This window comes from Bos grunniens, chromosome 8 (genome assembly GCF_055505025.1).
Source record: "Bos grunniens cultivar Pamir isolate PY7600 chromosome 8, Bosgru_T2T1.0, whole genome shotgun sequence".
NCBI classification, from domain to species: Eukaryota; Metazoa; Chordata; class Mammalia; order Artiodactyla; family Bovidae; genus Bos; species Bos grunniens.
Genome location: NC_141172.1, coordinates 99,942,448 through 99,963,721, shown reverse-complemented (window position 1 = coordinate 99,963,721; position 21,274 = coordinate 99,942,448). Strand labels below are relative to the sequence as shown.

Below are 21,274 nucleotides of genomic sequence, written 5' to 3'. Positions count from 1 at the left end.
AAGGGAAATGAAGATGATAACATGAGATAATTAGTGGGGAGAATGTGCTGCTTTACCTAGGATAGTCAGGTTTGGCTTTTGAGGAAGTGATATTTAATAGTAAGAAGACATGAAGATCTACAGAAAGAATATTCCAAGATGAAAACACATGCATGCAAAGATCCTGACAGAGAAATAAGCTTGATATGTGTGTGGCTAGAACCCAGCGAATGAGGGGTAAGTGGAAAGAGAGAGGCTGAAGAGTCTGACAGGAGCTAGTAATGTCGGACATTATGGATCACAGGAAGGATTTCAAGTAGGAAGCTGTGCAGAGTCTTAAGTAGGAAAGTGATGTCATGTGAATTGATTTATGCTTTTGAAAGATCACTCTGGCTGTTCTGTGCAAGCTGGACTTTAGGGAAGAAGCATGGAGGAAGAGGAATTGGTTAGGGCCCTATAGCAACAGGCAAAGAAAATGTATTGCTTACTTGGCTAGATTTGTAACCATGGAGAAGTGGTTTCTACTGGCTGTTCTCAAGCACAGATGGTCTTCTATAAGAGCTAGTCCTAGTATGCATGCCACTTTAGCCTGTGCTTTCCAAAGTATGGTTGTAGGACAAGATTTAGAGTCTGTTGTAGATTATGGAGCATGTATGTGTATGCTGCTGACTGGTTAATGTGTAGGAGAGTATATAAAATGCCAGAAGCATGGCACCGTTGGCCTTCTTCTGTGTCTATGGAAGCCAGCATCATGTTGAGCAAGACAGTATTATGGGGCAAAACTTATGCACAGGAATATTAAAAAAAAGAGAGAACATAATGAGTATTCTACTGTGATTTGAAGATCTGTGTGTTGTTAACGTCCTTCTCCAAAAAATGTTGCTCTCAGGAGCAAGTGAAAGAAACACTAGAATATATCACACAATGAATGAAATCACGAAAGTTTAAATGCATGAGACATTTATTAAGACCATGAAGAAATAGAAGTGGTAGGCATTATACTGAATGAAGTAAAATTGGTATTAAGATAGAAATGACTTGTTTTTGGAGATATCTCATTTGCATTAATATCATTTTCTGTGTTCCAGAAAAGATTTTATAATGAATATAGTTTACTCTTTTAGAAAAACTTTTTTCTCTAAAAGCCATTCATATACTTCTCCTGCAATGACCCCTTTACTGTTAGACCTAGCAATAAGCTTTGTATCTGTGGTCTTTTACCTAACATTCTCCTTTAAGATTTATAATTTAGAATGACTTCCTAGCTAGCCATATTTGCACCTTAAGAGCAGAAATCAAACTATAACTACAGAAATAAACTAAAATCGATTGGATTCTGGGATATCCAGATGTCTGTTCTGCAAGAATACACACTTTAGTGGCAACTAGAAAGAGTAGTTTATGTGTTTGAATGCTTTTTTTCCCATTAGATCTCTGCCACATGTCTCTAAGGTTGGGGGACTGTTTCAGAGATACTCATTTGAGGAACATGAAAAGCATGACTAAGGAAAGGTTAATTTGGACGCAGCAGTGGTATAGAATGGACTTGCCTTGACTGATTTTAGATCTGCGGATGTCTGATTTTTTGTAAAAGCACAAATTTGCCTGCCAGACTGGAAGTGTTTTCTGTTTTCTTCATCAAAAACCTTGGACTCCCTCCCACAAGGTCTTCTTTCTTAGACATTTTTTTCTCTTTAACTTTAGTTCTTAAGTTCCATATGTAAACAAAGTTCAACTAGTTAGGAAAAAGTCCCTCTAGAAAAAAAAAAAAGCCTCTAATTGTGAGACCAGATGGTAAGCATTATTCAGCTGATGGGGGTGTGTAGGTTTCAGGGAAGGTGTGGTAATCTGATCTGGTTCTGCAGCTGTGACCTCTTGTTCTGAAACAGCCTCTCTCCTCCCTGTTTTCTGCGTCTACATTCCAGCACCTCTTCTTCCATCTTTGCGGGCACCGGGGCCCTCACAGATGGATTTGACAGATGCAGAAGAAAGGACTGAAGCTTGCTCTGCTATTTATTCCAACCCACAATATATTTTGAGTAGTCTTCTCCCCATGTCACTTGTAATGTTGGCAAATTGTGCAGAATGTAACCACTCCTGTTCAGCCCACCTAGAGTGTCTTTCAGGACTCAAATTGCCCTGAGCCCATCAGGATCCCTTTAGGGCATCTCCCATCTGAACTCATGCAGTTCAGATCAGATCAGATCAGTCGCTCAGTCGTGTCGGACTCTTTGAGACCCCATGAATCGCAGCATGCCAGGCCTCCCTGTCCATCACCAACTCCCGGAGTTCACTCAGACTCACGTCCATCGAGTCAGTGATGCCATCCAGCCATCTCATCCTCTGTCATCCCCTCCTCTTGCCCCCAATCCCTCCCAGAATCAGGGTCTTCTCCAGTGAGTCAACTCTTCGCATGAGGTGGCCAAAGTACTGGAGTTTCAGCTTTAGCATCAGTCCTTCCAAAGAAATCCCAGGGCTGATCTCCTTCAGAATGGACTGGTTGGATCTCCTTGCAGTCCAAGGGACTCTCAAGAGTCTTCTCCAACACCACAGTTCAAAAGCATCAATTCTTCGGTGCTCAAATCAGGCTAAAGTTAAATAGAACTAAGGGCATCATCTGTGTTCTCCTTATCTCCCCTCAGAAAACACCAGCCAACACTTATCCTGTGTTTCCTCCTTCAGTGGAAGGTAGCACCATCCTTTCTTCTCCCAAATGGAAAATCTAGAAATCATTCTCAATTCATCTCTAAAATACTTTGCCAGTCTTTTCATATTTCTCTTCTCATTGCCACTGCCTCTGTTCAGGTTCTTCTTTTTCCTCTAGAATTTGGAAATACCTGGTTTTGCTTTTATGTTTACCTCGATCATTTTTTTCTTCCTTTCTCTTTCAGTGTTGTATATTAAACCAGATTCTGGCCAGTGAGGCTGATGAAAGTAAAATCTGATAGGGTAGATGAAGATCAGTATTTCTTATATGTTCTTCAGCCATAAATCATAGTATGTGGCTATTCTGAGAGTTAGTGCTGGAAAAGCTTCAGATGTCTTTGCCAGGCTATGTAAGATCTTGAACATCTTCTCTTCTGGTACTTCTGCTTCTGACTTTACAATAAGCCACCACAAACTACTTGTGCTTCCTCTTTCTTTCCTGCTGTTGCATAACATTCCTTGGCTTTATGCCTTAATCTGTGGGGATTCATCCATCAGAAATGTTCTGGAAATACACAAACCACGTAAAGGACTGTCTCCATTGAGTACCACAATATTTTATCCATTATCTTCAGTAGGTACTGAGTCGACCTGTGAGAAACTCCAAAATGACCTGGGGCTTCCTGTGCTTCTCTATGTTCCTCTCTTTTCCTTCTTGTTATTCTTGTCACATCCATCTTCAAGGATTAGGAATCTCTTATAATTGGGGTGGTGTCTGAGAACTTTTTGAAATGCCAGGTCTTCATGGTGTAAAACATGCTTCCACATTTTGCCTGGAGGCACCCTGCCCTCGTACTCTGCTACACCAGCCTACATGCGTTATGCCTCCCGTGACGGCAAAAGGTAGTGTGATCAGGTAGAGGAGCAGTACTTTTATATGTTGTATCTCGGTTTGATCCTCATCATACCCAGTGGAGGCGGCCAGAAACTATTGTTTCTCTACTTGACACATGTGGAGATTGGGGGTTCTTTTCATTCTTATCAACCTGCCTTATGGGTGTGCACTTGACTCTCCTCAGATTATGTACAGGTAGACTGTCCACAGATTATAGATCCAGGGTCCCCAGTGCACTTCTCAAGTTCTCTGACCCGAATGGATTATGGTTGGCTCCTTTTTGCCAAAGGGGGTTGGATGTAGCTTTTGTTTTAAGAAGCCAGATGGTAAATCCATAACTTGAACAAAGTTGATCTCATACTATTCAATCACTATTGTTGAGAAATCTCTAATCACTTAGGAATTTCCCAGGGCCTCTTTTCCACTGCAATAGTCCACCTTCAGCTTTCAGTCAGTTTGGTCCTCACACCTCTGTGAAAGAGTGGGGAAGGGAAAAGAAAGAAAAGCTCTGTGTGATTGATTTTAGATGTTAGTTTTTGAGGTCTGTCCTGAGTCTCTTAAATTAGTCAGGTCTTGAAGATCCACACACTGAGTGTTGGAACGGTGTGGTTGTGAAGAAGGGAGAGGACTTGGAGTTCTTCAATGAAACACCCATGTGTATTAGCTCCCGATCAGGCCACAGAGTTCCCACTTCCCTTCTCTAACCTGGCAAGGCTTCTTGCATGGTTGGTAAAACCCATTGGACTAGTTCTGGAGACCATGGCTTTTATCACAAAGATCTTGCTCTTTTTGAATTTAAAAATTAGAAGAAGTTATAAATAACAAATGACTGTATTTGAATTCTGTTACTTTTGAAGAAAGGCAGTTTGAGCCAATCCATGAGAATAAGGATGTTCCCTTCTGCTGCCTGGAAGGGAAAAAAGATCATGTTATTTAAAATAAATCTATTGAGATGCATGTTGCTGGTATCTAATCCAGCTCTGAATTTGAGCTCAATTAGAGCTTTGATGAAAGAAAGGGAAAAGGAGTCTTGAAAGAATGTTCTGCCATTCATGAAAGGCCTGCATGTGTTTAGTTTCCAAGGAAATGGAATAATGGGACCATGTATTTTCCATCCAAGCATTTTCCATCCTGAGAATAATTCCCTTCCCAGCTTCTCAATGAATAATGCATTATATCTGAAACTCAAGAGGCATTCCTTTGATTTTCCTTTATGTTTAGCTTTCTGAGTGATTTTCAAGCAAGGAAATTCAAGGACTTGGAATGAATGCTTTATTAACATTTTTACTTGAAGTACAAATAGCTCCATGGCTATTATCTCCTGATATTTGAAATATTTTTTCTTTTCTCTCTAAGGAAACTCTAAGGTATTGTATTTATTAGAAAATGAAGCACCTTGGCCAGTCTTCAAAGTGAACAGCAGTTTAAAACCAATAGACATTTGTGTTTAGAACAAAGAGCTTTATGGGGGTACTTTGCTCCTTTCTTTATTTTCATTTCCCCGCTGAAAAGTTTCAAAAAAGAAAGCTCACATTCAATACGGGACTGTTTGGGAGACTAAATCTCATTTGTTTACATTTTGTGAAACCCATTCCTTGAGGCTAGTCCGATTCTCAACCCCAGTCCAAGTCTTCCTCCCCCTAGGCCAGTACCATTTAAATCAAAATATTCCAGTGCACTTCTGGGATTATCCCCACTCCCTGTCTGCTCATTGTGTAGCCTGATTATATTAACACATAAGGGCCCCATCAAGGGAGATGTAATGGGACAAGACCTCGCCCACCCTATCATGTTCTCTTAGCCAAGGATCCCCAGCTCATCCTGGGGGTAACACAGGGGTAGATTTTAACACTATTTCTAAACCTCCTTTTTCTCTGGAAGCCAAATGAATGACTTCAGTAGCTAAATAAATTGGAATTAAGAATATAATTTATTTTCCATCCTTTCATAGTCACAGTAAAATCTTCATGAGTTAGAAGAGTTGGGAAAGCAAGAGAATTTAAATAGGAAAACATCTAAAGCATACAATTTTGGCTTAAGAAATTTAATTTTATTAATTTGAGAAGTGGGAATATAACATTTTCTGGAGCATAGACTTTGGAGCCAGGCTTTAAGAGCAGAAACCCTGGGGTTTGCCTCTGGTCTGCAGATTTCCAGGACCATGGCCTTGAGCAGGGTATTTTACTTTGCGGTTTCTCAGTTTCTTCCTCTGTGTGGTGGGATAACAGTTTCTATCTCATATGGCTATGGTGCAGATGAAATGAGTTAATATTTGTAAAGCATGTAGAAAAGCCCCATTTAAGTGACAGCTGATTAAAAATCAAAGTAAATATACATTTTATCACTGGAAATTGCTACTTCCAAACAGGGTTGTGTTATGGAGCAGATAATAGTGATATTATTGTTATTGTTTCTGATAAGATACATGGAGTGATTATTTTCTTAGCCCTGGAAGCTCAGCTGGTAAAGAGTCCGCCTGCAATGCAGGAGACCCTGGTTCGATTCCTGGGTTAGGAAGATCCTCTGGAGAAGGGAACGGCTACCCGCTCCAGTATTCTTGGGCTTCCCTGGTGACTCAGACAGTAAAGGATCCGTGTGTAATGCAGGAGACCTGGGTTCAATCCCTGGGTTGGGAAGATCCCTTAGAGAAGGGAATGGCTACCCACTCCAGTAGAATTGCCTGGAGAATTCTATGGACTGAGAAGCCTGGCAGAATTCCATGGACAGGGTCGCAAAGAGTCGGACATGACTGAGCAACTTTCACTGACTCACTCATTTACTCCTACAACAAACCAAATGAGGTAAATGTAATTATTTCTACTTTTCAGATGAGAAAACAGGTAAGAAAACTAATTTGCCAACAATAAGGACCTATTGTATAGCATAGGCTACTGTATTCACCAACCTTATAGTAATCGATAATGGAAAAAGAATCTGAAAAAGTATATATATTTGAATCACTTTGCTATACACATGTAACTAACCCAGCATTGTAAATCAACTATACTTCAATAAAAAAGAAAGTATTTTGCCTAAATTCATCCAATTTAATAAATAGCAAAGCAAGGATCTGAGGTCATACTGAATCCGGAAACTGTGCTTTAACTAAAATGAGAGGGCATTTGTCACAGTGGTTTTTCCTGAGAACAATCTTATGTTATAAAACACAGTATTTTTTATAAGCATCAAAGTGTGTATCCTAAATGCTGAATATCTCTATTTTGTATCTCAATTGCTTAGCAAACTCTGTTTTGTTAAAAGTAATCATCAATGTCTCATAAATAGTCAATTTAGTAAGGTCCTAGGGCTTCCCTGGTGGCTCAGAGGATAAAGTGTCTGCCTGCAATGCAGGAGACCCAGGTTCGATCCCTGGTTTGGGAAGATCCCCTGGAGAAGGAAATGGCAACCCACTCCAGTATTCTTGCCTGGAGAATTCCATGGACAGAGGAGCCTGGCGGGCTACGGTCCACGGGGTCGCAGAGAGACAGACACGACTGAGCGACTTCACTCACTCTGAATTAATAAGATTTTATTCAATTGCTCATTTTATTGTCAGAATCTGTTCTGATTATTTCAGAACATGAACATTTTATTTCAAATGATGATCTGATGCCTTTGGAGCTCATTATTTTGACCTTGAGCTGAAATCATTTCACCATATGGGTGCTCCCTTCATCATTCTATTTTTCTGTTCTCTCTTTAAACCTTCCCGTTCCCGCTCCCCGACCCTACAGGTGCCTTTATCATCTGCTGGACTCCTGGACTGGTCTTGTTACTTCTCGACGTGTGCTGCCCCCAGTGTGACGTTCTGGCCTATGAGAAGTTTTTCCTTCTGCTTGCCGAGTTCAACTCTGCCATGAACCCCATCATCTACTCCTACCGCGACAAGGAGATGAGCGCCACCTTCAGGCAGATCCTCTGCTGCCAGCGCAGTGAGAACACCAGCGGCCCGACGGAAGGCTCGGACCGCTCGGCTTCCTCCCTCAACCACACCATCCTGGCTGGAGTTCACAGCAATGACCACTCCGTGGTTTAGGAAAGAAACTAAGATGAGAGGCGGCCAGCATCTATTGAGGGATGAACAGCCTCCCCCTCCCCAAAGGCCAGGGCAGGGTGGGGTGTGAGAAAGAGAGGAAAACTACATTCATGTACTTAAACACTAACCCATGGCAGTATTTGTTCCTTGACCCACCAAGACTTGACATATATTGAAAAATTAGCTTATGTGATACCCCTCATCCTGCTCCCATTCCTTTTGAAAGTAGAAAGTGGAGATCTTGCAATGGAATTCATACACAGACTCTGGAGCGTCCGTGTACACTACACTAACTAGTCTTCAAAAGTTTTTGTATGATTTGGTGCAAGTCAGAATAAATTCTGACTAATTGAATCCACAACTTCATTTACATGCAGGCTTCCCTTTTTCTCTTCTTAAAGGATACATTTCATTTAATAAACATGTTTATGCCTATCAGCATGCTTGTGATGGATAAGACTGTAGACTGTTTTTAAATGATTTATAACTCCATTTTTTTCCTTATGTTAGGAAAATTGTAAATTAGAATTACGTTTTTAGAAAGCATGCATGAAAATCTGTGTGTGCAGTATGCCATACTTAAAAAGACAAAAGAGTGTTAATTTTAAATGTTCTAGGAAGTAGAAAAACCTAGATGTCAAAGCCAGTATTTGTTTAGGTTATGAAACAAACAATGATCTAATCACAATGTTACCTTTTTTTTATTAAAGTGTTGTAACATGTATAAAACAGGAAATGTAAGTTTATTATCAGAAGAATATGTACTCTATAAAAGTTATAAAAGATGAGCACAGTGGTATGGTCCCACATATTTATGGTACCCGAGTACATTCTAATTATCAGTTCATCAGAGGAATTTTTTTTAATAACCTGTGTTTTTCTGTATTATAATACACAGTCATTGTAGAAAACTTGAAAAATGCAGAAATGTATAAAACAGAAAAAATACTGATATCACAACCCAGAAGTAACCACAGTTAACAGCTTTTCCCCCTGTGTATGCTATGTATATTGTATACCTTTATATATAATTGCAGTCATACTGTAAACAATTTTATAACCAGTTTGTTTTTTTCCACTGCAGAATTGCCACATTTTCCTACGGCATTAAAAATTTTACAAAAACATGACTTTACTGGCTATATAATATTCCATTTAATGGATGCAACTCAGTTTAACCATTCCTGTATTGTTGGTTATGTCTAATTTTCACAATTTTATGTCTAATTTTCATTATTATAAATAATGTTGCAAAAATTTATGTACATAAAACTTTGTCCATATAATTGATTATTTACTTAGGATACATTGCCGTGAAGGATGTTTTTTTAAAAAATGTGAAATGTCTTTTTATGCTCTTACCTTTTATAAAAGGAGATTTCCTACTTTTGCCCTATGTGGGTGGCAACAGTGAGAAAAGCCAGTTAAATTACCTTTTTACAAAGGAAATGCAGTGGTTACTTTAGTTGAGAGTGACTTTTTTATATAACAAAATGGACTAGAAACAGTCTGTTGTCACAAACAGCCAGGATACCCTACTTAATATGCTTAGCAATTCCAGATTTCATTTGAGCAACAATGACCCGGCTCTTGGTAACCACAACTTTAATGTGGAATTGAAGAAAATGCAAAGAAATCGAACATGTCGAATGAATAAAGGACCACCTTCATATTAAACAGCTTCTGTAGCAAATGGGTTGAATGTGTCTGTATGTGACTAGATAATTACTGTGTGTTCTTAAGGGCCACCCCACCGTGTTAGGTGATACCTATTTAACGGTCCAGCTCCACTAATTATTGCACCGGTTTGTAGTAATAAGTAACCAGTAAAGTCACAGTCATGAAGCAGGTGTGGGAAAGTTAGGAGTACGTTTAAGAGAGAGATGTCCAGGAGAAGAACGTCTGTTCAGGAAGGAGGAAGTCAGTGTATGGTCACCATTTGAGCAGAGAGCACACTTAACAAGTGCCCAAACCAGAAGGAGTATGGGGAACCAGGTAGCAGAAGGTATCTGCACAGATTTTATGCAAAATATAGAGCCTTTTGTAGAGGAAGGAAAGAAATGAACTTGGACTTTTATTCATGCACACTTTGAAGATGTGGACTATTTGAAATTTAAAAACATGCTACTTGGACTTTAATAAATCATTCTCAACCAGTGTTTGGCAATGTATGGTTCTGGTCAGTGCTGCTTCTCTTGTGCAAGAGTCATCTTTGCACTGCATGGCGTCTGCCTTCTGTGACCTCTTCTCGTTCCTGCCACAGGGGCTTCTAAACTCAGAGGGGAACCCACCATATGCTTCCCCAGCTCAGAATTGCTTTTAGTTTTTCATAGTCATAAGTCTCTTCAGTGTCCGAGAGATGGTGGTTTATGTTGTCTGAAAGGAGAGATAACATCTTAGGATAATACTTCATCCCAGCAGTGTAACTATGTGAGTGAGTTTCTTTTGGAAAAACTAATTTTATAAAAACTTTATGATGACTTTATGGTAAACTCTCACCAGGAGTTTATAAACTTACGGTTATCTTTATGTTTTTAATAACTAAGAAGATAAAAGTGATAGGTACCTCCCAGATATATGCTAAATATATTCTTTTCCATATATTGCTAAGATGTTGGAGGAAAATAACAAGGGGTTTATTCAAATGAATGTCTCAGTGAGTATTTAAAATAGGATTCTAAACATTTAAATTTAGGTAGTTGTAAGACTGTTAGAAATCAAATGCCTCAAAGTTCTTATTCACTAATTAACCATGTTTTGTTGCTGTTTGTTTTGTTTTGTTTTTTTTCCAGTGAAAACATAATTTCCTGGATTCGAAACCTCAGCTAACATTATACAATTAGTGAGTCTTACTGGTTTTCTCATGTTCTTTCCCAGTTAACCATTGCATTATGCTCCATTGTTCATCATCTTTCTCATTTATTCCATGAGTCTCTCAACTTCTAAAATGGAATTTTGTGATATTGTTTCCAGCCTTTCTTCTTAAACCCAGAGTGTGACTTGTGCTAGATAAAAAACGTAGAAATGCTTTATCAGGTCCCTTCATTATTACAAGACCTTTGGAAACAAATGGCTTATTTTTTAACACAAAGTGAGCTGTACCTGATCCCAAACGCCCAGAAGGCTTGGGGTTGTTTCTTTGTGTTGGGATGGACTTGAACTTAGGCACCATCTGACAGAAGAAATGTGTGTAGCGAAGAGCCAAAGCAAGTCATCAGCCTTCCACAGCAGGGATCGGTTAGTCTCTCACATTCGTCTGTACTTTGTATAGTCTAGACAAAAATTCTCTGATTCTTTGATTGATAGTGCTCATATTCACAGATTACTTACTGTTAATCTGTTTAATGATATGGCAGGTAAAGATCATTTACAAATCTAAAGTAGAGATTGATAAACTATGGCCTGTTGGCCAAATCTACCTGTTTTTGTATGACCTGTGAGCTAAGAATGGGTTTTACATTTAAAAATCACTTGAAAGTGATTGAGGGAGGAAAGGGAATATTTTTTGAAACTTGAAAATTACATGAAATTCAAATTTCAGTGTCTATAAGTAAGATGCTACTGTGGTTCTTCTCACTGCATTACTGGTAACGTTAACTCAATTTCTTAAGATAATGTCTGCCATATTTCTCCACTGTGGGTGGGGGGGGAAACACCTGTTTTTTCTTTTATAATAAGCATGTTGTAGGAAATATTCTGTTCTTCATCAAATTTTAACATCTGATTTTACCATCTGTTGATATTTCTTAGATGAATGAATCATTCACTGATGGTTGCCAAATGAATTTCTAATTCTCTTTTTTAAAATGTATTAGTTAGCTCTCTACTTTGAAAAAAAGCTTTGTCCTCTCCCATTTATTTATTCATTTATTTATACTAATATGGGCTCATGAATTCTGATTTTATCCAGTTGGTTATAATGTTGCTGTTATTTTAAAATTAAACTTTAGAGATAATTTTAAGTCCATGTGCAGTTGTAAGAAATAGTATGACAAGATCCTTATACCCTTAATTCAGTTTCTCCCAGTGGTGATATATTGTGAAACCAGAGTATGACATCACAGCTAGGATACTGACATGGATACAGACAAGGTACAGAACAAGGATTGGCCCCCACAAGGCTCTCTCCTGTTACACCTTTATAAACACTATCTCCTTTACCCCGTTCTGACTCCTAGCAACCACTAATCTGTTCTCATTGCAGTTACATTTTAACTTTTTTCATATTGAAACTCCTAAAAACTTCTCTACATATGACAATAGTTTCAGAATGTGGGGCTTGATAACTTCCCTAGAAGTTGTTGTTGTTGCTATGTACTCTCCATACAGAGGGAGAGGGAGTTTTGTGATTGTAAAAGCTACACAAACCTAACAATATTTCAAGGAATACAGAAATAAGTAAAAAGTAAGAATCTCTCCTGCGGGATGGAAGCTAGACCGCAGATGCTGGCTGAGCACATCACCTGTCAAACAGACTGTCACAAAGCGATTTTATGTTTTCTTTCCTGAAACTCTCAGTGTCTTCCCACTGGCATCAGGGGCGAGGCTTCAGTCTTGCTGCCTGTTTTGCATCTTATCTCTTACCTTTAATCTTTCTTTCAGGAAAGGAATCTTACTTCACTTTGTATTCTCCACCTCACCTCACACAGTGCTAAATGGTACTACTTATTAATACTCGCTTGTTTAAATGAAAGAAAATGGGTGAGCCACAGGAAAAGGTATTCTTAACCAAGAAATGCTCCTTAGTTCCATAAGCCTGATAAAAGGTTTCCCTTCATGTGTAAGAATGTTGCAGTTAAAATTAAGTAGGAGCAATGAAAAAACAAGGACAAGGGCTGCAAATGATACAACATTTGTGCTTTCTGTGGCTTATTTAACTTATTTTGATATTTAATGTTATTATGTTTTGAATCTGTAGTGTTATCTACATTTATATAATTTGTATTTTGATCTTTGCAATGACATTGTTACACATGAGGAAATTGTGTCTCAGAGGAAAAATTGGGGGTCTGATATTTGTTGTCTAGAGAACTTTTTGAACCTAATTATTTATTTTTTATGTTGTAATTCCTAATTCCTCATATGTACTTATCTTGGCTCGCCAAACAAATGATGAGTTTCTTGATCAGTACAATGCATTGCATTTTAAAAAGTCCTTTAAAGAACCTAGTACAGTAAAAGTAATAGATAATATGAGGTCATGGGCAGCACCTGAATTGTTCTCTGTAGGGTTTACATTGTTGCAAGTATACCTGTATCCTGAGCTAGATTATACATCCTTTGAGAATGAGATAGACTGGTACTTTCCACCTCCTTTAAGTGAATTCAAGTGACTAGAACAAAGCTGAAAATACGATGCCTTTACTAAATGCTTCTTGACTGAGAACTGTAAGAACATAATTAGGTGTTGTCATTGTTGTTACTATCACTTGTTCTTTAATTTATGCATCCAGAAGGACATTTTTGAGGCCCTCTGTGTACGAGGCCCATGAGATACTGCTGTAGAGGAGATACGCGAGATCTTTAATGAACCTTAAAATTCAGTAGGAGTGAGGGAGATAATGGGAGAAGTAAGTTAAAAGTAAAATTACAAATTGTATTAAATGCTATGAAGGAGAATATTGCATGCCAAAGAAATTAAAGGAAGATAAAGGGATAAAGAAGGCAGAGAGAGGAACTACCTTTGAGAGTCTAAAAAAGCCTTCCTCTTGGGACGGGAATTGTCCCCTCAAAGCCCACTCCTTGAGCCTGAGTTGCACGAAGGAGTGGCTCTGCCAGGCTTTTCAACTTCTACCCACATAACCAGCGCCCATGAAAACACCCCATTAGAAAAATGGACATGAATCCAGCATAAATAGGTAGGAATTCCAGGCAAAATGTCTAAGTGCTTGGCGAGACAATGCATGCATTTTGAAAAGAAGGACTATGAGAAAGAAGCTTGAAAGGCAGCAGGTATGATGTCTGAGTGATTTGGAAAGTGATTTTATCCTGTGAAATAGGTGGACTGTATTAAAGGACTTACGTAAAGGGAGTGACAGAGTCTGGTTTATGCGTCAAAATAAATTGAAGAGGAGGAAGCCTGGAGGCAAATGACAGGATCAGAGGTTGTCACATTAGTGGAAGATGAAGGTGGTCGTGGAGGTGTAGAGAAGGAGATGGCTGGAGAACAAGACGTCTGGGACCTGGTGACTGTGTAATGAAGTCATTCCTCGGGTTATGACCTTGGCCTCGGTGACACTAAGGAACATCGGATCATGAGCACGTTTACGGAAAGAAGACGGTACATTTTGAAATATCTGAGCCACCCAAGGAGAGCTGTGCAGTTGGGAAGCTTCAAGTGTGATACATGAAGCTCAGCATGCTTTCTCAGGACTGAAGATCCAGATCTTGGAGTCCGTACTCCTCTGCTGTCATCTTTCCCATTCCTCTTCAAGATAGGAAACACCAGAGCTGTTGACCTGTCTGAATAGAAAGAAAGAAAAGCAAGGAAATGGGGAGGAATAAAAGAGCAGAACTTAATAACTGAAAATATTATCCAGAGACTTGGAGATATTTCTTTCACAAAATAAAGTTAGCTAAATACAGCATATTTTTGGTGGTTGGTTTTTTTTTTTTTTTTTTTTGACAGTACATTACAGAGATAGATCCAAAGTTGATAAATATGTATCTACCTAATTGTATAGTTGAGGTAGAGATGTTTAGAACCCATTAATGTCTTACATTCTCCTTCCTGGGCTGTAGGAAAACTACAGTTCTGTTCAGCAGGTCCATGTGACACATCATGGCCAGTAGCCTGTAAGCAGATGTTGACCAGTGTCGTTTCTAGGCGGAGCAAGTAAAAAGCTCCTGTGCTACTCTCTAGGTCTTTTTTCCCCCTGAAAGCCAAGCACAGTGATGTGGACATAAAGAGAATGATGTCCTCATGAGTCTGAGACCTGGAATGACTCTGTAGTGCAAAATCCCTGCCAACTTATAATGAATGTATAGCATGATCAAGAAATAAACATTTACTCTGTGTATGGTAAGATTTTTGTGGTTCATTTGTCACTGCAACATAGCTTATAATAACTAATAAATAGTATTAAATTTTTATGAATGTTAGGTTTCTAATTGTTTAGCTTTTCTGCATCATAGGGAAGGTACATTAAAACAATTTTTTTGTAGAGAATAGCAGAAAACATACCCCCCCAAATCATATCAGTTTATAGCCCCACATGTATGAGACTATTTCACCAATACTAGAGGCTGTCAGTGTCTTTACAAGTTTGGGTGGAAACTCCCCAAATACTTAGATGTAAAGAATTTCTATATAACATATGCATAAAAGAATAAATCTCATGGAAAATTTAAAAGTATCTTGAACTAAATAAAAATGAATATACAACCTATCAAAATTTGTGGGATGTAGTGAAAGCAGTGCTTAGAGGGAAATTTATAGCAGTGAATGTGTATATTAGGAAAGAAGATCTGAAATCAATCATCTGGGCATCCACTTTAGGGAAATAAAAAAGAAGGGCAAATTTAAATCAAAGTAAGTAGAAGAAAAGAAAAAATCACTATTTTAGTGTGCTAAGCCAAGAAAAAAGATATACAGGCGAAGGAGGAAGAAATACAACAGACTGTGTTTGCAGATAGTATGTGTACATAGAAAATCTGAACAAATCGACAAAAAACTGAAACTAATCAATTATAAAAAGGTAAGTGTTATGATTAATGTGCAAAAGTTAATCACCTTCTTACAGCAACGAACAAGTGGAATGTGAAGTTAAAAACAACACCATTTACATTAGTGCTAAAGAAAGTGAACTGCTGCTGCTGCTAAGTCGCTTTAGTCATGTCCAACTCTGTGGGACCCCATAGACGGCAGCCCACCAGGCTCCCCCGTCCCTGGGATTCTCCAGGCAAGAACACTGGAGTGGGTTGCCATTTCCTTCTCCAATGCATGAAAGTGGAAAGTGAAAGTGAAGTTGCTCAGTCATGTCCGACTCTTCGTGACACCATGGACTGCAGCCTTCCAGGCTCCTCCATCCATGGGATTTCCCAGGCAAGAGTACTGGAGTGGGGTGCCATTGCCTTGTCCAAAATGAAATAATGGATTGGCCAAAAAGTTTATTCCATAATCTTATGGAAAACTCACACGAACTTTTTGACCAACTCAATACTTAGATATAAATCTAACAAAACATGGACAAGATCTATATGAGAAAAACTAAAAATTCTGATTAAAAAATTAGAAAACTAAATAAATGGAAAGATATTCCAAGTTTGTGTATATTGTCAGGTGTCAGTTTTTTACAAATAGATTTATAGATTCAATGCAGTCTCAACCCAAATCCCAGAAAGATATTTTATAGATATTAACAGATTCTAAAGTTTTTATGGAGAGGAAAAAGACCCAGAATAACCAATGTAATAATTAAGAAGGACAAAATTGGAGAATTGACACTACCCAACTTTAAGATCAAGACAGTCCGGCTGACACTATCCAACTTTAAAATCAAGACAGTCTGTTACTGGTGAATTATTGGACAAGTAGATCAATGGAACAGAATAGAGAGCCTGAAAGTCGACCTGCCCAAACATAGTTAACTGATCTTTGAGAAGGGAACAAAGATTTGTTCCAATACAATGAAACAAATGTAGGCTTTTAAATAAATGGTACTAGAACAACTGAATATCCCCGTGTAAAAACATGAATCTAGACACAGAACTTATACTCTTCACAAAAATTTAAATGGATTAAAGACATAAATATAAAATGCAAAACGACAAATCTAGACGTTAACAAAGGTTAAAAAAAAAAGCTTTAGAAGACCTCAAGTTTGGCAAGGACTTTTTAGATACAACACTAAAGGCATGATCCATGAAAGAAATAATTGATAAACTAAATTAAAATTAGAAGTATCTGCTCTGTGAAAGATGCTGTCAAGAGAATGAGAAGACAAGCTGCAGACTGAGAGAAAATACCGGCAAAAGATGATGGTAAACACTCTCCCAAAATATACAAAGAACTCTTAACATTAAACAATAATAATTTTAAAAGTACAATTTTTTAAAAATTGGTAAAAAACCTGAACTGGTGATTCACTAAAGAAAATATATAGATGGCAAACAAACATACAAAAAGATGCTCAACATCATATGTTATTAAGGAAAATCCAAATAAAAGAACAAGATATCGCTATAAACCTATTCAATCAGTCAGTCAGTTCAGTTGCTCAGTCATGCCCAACTCTTTGCAACACCATGGACTGCAGCATGCCAGGCCTCCCTGTCTGTCACCAGCTCAAACTCATGTCCATTGAGTCAGTGATGATATCCATAAACCTGTTAGAATGAGTGAAGTTGCTCAGTCGTGTCCGACTTTTTGTGACCCCATGGACTGTAGCCTACCAGGCTTCTCCATCCATGGGATTCTCCAGGCAAGAGTACTGGAGTGGGTTGCCATTTCCTTCTCCCCTATTAGAATAGCAAAAATTTAAAAGAATGATAACATCAAATGCTGGCAAGGATATGGAGCAATAGGAACTCTCATTCATTGCTGGTGGGGATGCAGAATGGTTCAGCTACTTTATAAGACAATTTGGTGTTTCTTACAAAACTAAACACATTCTTAGCATCCAGCAATTGAGATCCTTGGTACTTACCCAAAGGCTGAAAATTTGTGTCCACAGACAAACCTACACATGTTTATAGCCAGGGCAACACTTTGATTTTTTAGAAGTCCTGTTTGGATGGTTCTTGGAGGCACCTAGTTAAGGGTTTCTGAAATATGAAGAAAATACTGTCTGGTCATAAACTTAGCTTCATCTTTAGACCATGTTTTCCTGACAGTGTCCTTAATTTGTTCTTTGCCCAAAGTCATTTTTACTTAGCACTCTTTACTATTTTTAGAAATTGATAGTTTTCAAACCAAACAATTCCTGGGTTCTTTGTATTTAACAATCCTTTCTTTAGCTCATCTCTCTCCTGTTGTATTTTACTATAAATGCCTGTAAAAACACAGGCAAAATCTGCAGTACTGTACCTGGAGATCTCCTTAGTTAAACTACCCAGCCTATAGGCACATTTTAAAAATTCTTCCATGTTCCTGTAGGTGTTAGTGTTACTAAATGTTCTGCCACTATTTAAAAAGGATTCCCCTCCTAATTTCCAATACTGTTTTTCTCACTTTCTTATGTCTTCACCACCAGCAGCCTTGAAGATCACATTTATGACGTTAACTGGAAATTTCACATTGTCTTTTTGTGTGTGTATGTGTGTTACTAGAGTATATTATTTGAATCATTTCTTCTGTTGGGGTCCCCAAAAAGTTCAGTCCTGTGCCTACTCTCACAGAGCTTACAGTAAGCTTACTGGTAAAAGTAATTATTATGAATGAGATGAATTTTATAGGGGAAGGGGACTTAACCTTATCTGAAAAGGGGAAGGGGCAGCAAACAAGGCTCCTCTGAGAAAGTAACTTTCAAATTTACAGCTGAAGACTGTGTAGAAGTTATCTAGATGAAAAGGGGGCATGGAAATGTTGACGGTAGGTCATGTGTAAAAATTTTAAAGCATGCTCTTGAGTACATGAAAGAATGCATACATGGAGCATGAAAAAAAGGGCTAAAATCAGGATGGCGATTAGAAACTGTATTAGGTAGAACCCTATCATTCATCCTGGGGAATTTTTCCTTTATTCTAAGAGCAATGAGCTACTCAGTGGTTTCTAGGCAAGGCAGGAAATCAGGAGCTGATTGGGTGATAGTTTAGATGGGGGCATGAGTGAATGCAAGGAGACCAGTAGGATGCTACTAACGAATCTGAAGTGGAAAATGATGTTTGCTTAGATGAGGGTGTTGGTGTAAATGAAAAGAAGTGGGCTATTTTAGATACATGTAAAAAATAAAAGCAACCAAGATTTAGTATTTTGATGGGATGTGTATTATAAGGGAAAATGAAATAAAGTTCTCTTCTCTCTGGATTAAGCACCAAGATTTTGATGGGATGTGTATTATAAGGGAAAATGAAATAAAGTTCTCTTCTCTCTGGATTAAGCATAATGAAAGTGAAGCTGCTCAGTCGTGTCCAACTCTTTGTGACCCTATGGGCTAGCCCACCAGGCTCCTCTGTCCATGTGAATTCTCCAGGCAAGAATACTGGAGTGTGTTGCCATTTCCTTCTCTAGGGTATCTTCCTGACCCAGGGATGGAACCCGGGTCTCCCACATTGCAGGCAGACTCTTTACCCTCTGAGCCACCAGGGAAGCATGATAGTGGTGCCATTTACTAAGAGGAGAATTTAGATAAGGAACATATTTGGGGTGAAGGCAGGGAGAAGAATTTGACTTCACTTATAGATGTGTTTGGTAGTTGCTACCTCTGATACACCTAGAGGGAGATCTGTTTACACCTGAACATAGGGCTGAGTGTGTGTTAATATGTTTTCTTATTAAAACATACTGCTTAAAAAACAAATACCACTTTTGTATTTGTTATAGTCCCTTCTCGGCTATAGCCACCTTGGGCTTCCCAGGTGGCTCAGTGGTAATGAATCCTGCCAAGCAGGAGACCCAGGTTTGATCCCTGGGTCAGGTAGATCCCCTGGAGAAGAAAATGACGACCCACTCGAGTATTGCCTGGGAAATCCCAGGACAGAGGAGCCTGCCCTGGGGTGGCAAAGAGTGAGACACAGCTTAGTGACCGAAACCGCCAGTGCGTATTTCCTTCTCACTATGAATGCATTGATATTCCTTCTGTTTCCTCTACTCTTTTATTAGCTTTGGTGGAGGATGTCAAATGTATTAGTATTTTCCAAGCAATAACTTTTGGGTTTTATTATTCTTCCTACTGTCTTCTTATATATGAATTTAGTAATTCTTGATCCTATCTTTGTTAATTCTTTTCTTCTCATATCCTTGCCTTATTTGAGGACACATGAGTTGAATGCTTCATTCATGTAAACATTTGTACATTTTGAAGATGCAAATTTACCATGAACCCTGAATTCAGATTTGGAGCGATCTATTAGATTTTGTTTACTTTAAAGTTAATTTACTGTGTAAAATTTAAATGACCATTTCAAAGAGAATAATAGAGAAAAGAATGATGTATTCAGAATAATTATATCCATATATGCAGATAAATTAGCATATTTTAGTTTTGGAACTATCAAAAATAATAATCATTAAGAAGTATACTAATTGTCCACAGCATTCATTTATACAAGTATATTGGAGCAGAAATGGCATGATAGACTTCAAGTATCGCCTATACTAGTGAGGCACTGGCCCCACCCAGGCCATTAAACAGGAAGAGTTTCAGGACTTCCCGTTATGCTGAAGCCAAACCTAACTAAAGCCCAATGCCACTGTCGCTATTGAAGATATTTTCTCTCCTTAATGTCTAGAGCACAGGTCCATAGAGGCAGAAGAATGGTGCAGTATAGCAGTTCTCAGTTTTATCAGAGCCAGTGCCTACCTTTATTAACAATTTTTAGTTTAAAAAATTATTACTGTCTTGAAATGAGATTCTTAGTAATGCAATCTACCTAGTCATATTTCTTTTTTAAAAAAATCAATATTCTTAATTCTCTAGCAGTAATATAATGGAAAACATATGAAAGGAAGCTAATTTACAATAAAATAATTCTTCAATATGTAAATGCTCCGAAAAGTGCTATAGTAGAGGACATAAAAAAGGTAGTCAGATGTTTGCATATTCGGATGTTGAGTAAGTCCAGATTTAAGAGAAACAAGACAGTACTCAACCAGATACTGTAAATCCCAACACTGAAGTCCAACAAATGTAATTACTTTCAATGCAGTATCAGGTTATTTAAAGGTCAATGAAATGATTAAAACAAGCTGCAGGGAACCTTCTGAGATTTCCTGGGTTTGCCGCACGGGTCAAAGCTGTTGCATCCCTAGTGTCCTTTGGAGCCTCCTGGTGGCAATTGCCCTGCTCCAGCTTAATACTGATGGGAAGAATTCCAGATCCTACTCTTTCAATTTTCCTTTTTTACTGGGTTGTAACATCTTACTGATTCCCTCATGAATTAATGAGCTAAATGAAATATTTGCTGTGTGTTCATTTTATTTTTAGATGAGAGTCATGCTTTTTTATCTCCTAAAAAACTAATCACTTGGCACTATCATCCCCCCAAAAGTCATGTTATATTCCACAAATTGCTGAGTGACCTGATGGATGGGAAAAGACTGAGGATCGGGGATGGAGGAGATAGAATGCACAGGAATTCATGGCCTGAGTACCTGTCAGAACCACAGACAGCAGCAGGGCACACTGCAAACGCACAAAAGCAAGGCATGACTGGCTGCTTGTATCTGGTGTCAATCCTTAGACACCAGGTGGGATAAGCCTGGAATCATTGCAAGTCTCAGAGACAGACACACCTCCTATTTCCAATGCCAGGAATTCCATGAGTTTCCTCTTAGGTGAGAAGTTTCCAAGAAAAAAATACAGAAAATGGAGCAAGAAGTTTTCCAAAGCAAATGGAGTTAAGCTTCAATAAACTAAACTTTAAAATAATTTTCTAAGTTACTCCGCATGAGTGAGTGATTTTTTTTCTACCACTGAATGGAAATAGAACCTCAGAAGATCAAATTCAGTTATCAAGAAAGTTACATTTTTGCACCTCCAGTATGTAAAAGGCATTTTTGTAAGGCAAACATTGGATTATGGCATGCATATTATAACCTGTTTTTCTCCCTTATTTTG

The 21,274-nt window shown here is 38.3% G+C and overlaps 1 protein-coding gene across 1 annotated transcript in view; it reads left to right on the top strand.

Annotated features, from left to right (window-relative positions):
- LPAR1 (lysophosphatidic acid receptor 1) overlaps positions 1-9,714 on the top strand; it is a 163,240-nt gene extending 153,526 nt beyond the window's left edge. Inside the window, 2 exon segments of the mRNA XM_086315933.1 lie at positions 7,255-7,550; positions 7,552-9,714. Coding sequence (XP_086172059.1) covers positions 7,255-7,550; positions 7,552-7,644 — 389 coding nt within the window. The 3' untranslated portion in view covers positions 7,645-9,714.
- Positions 9,715-21,274: the final 11,560 nt, after the last annotated feature.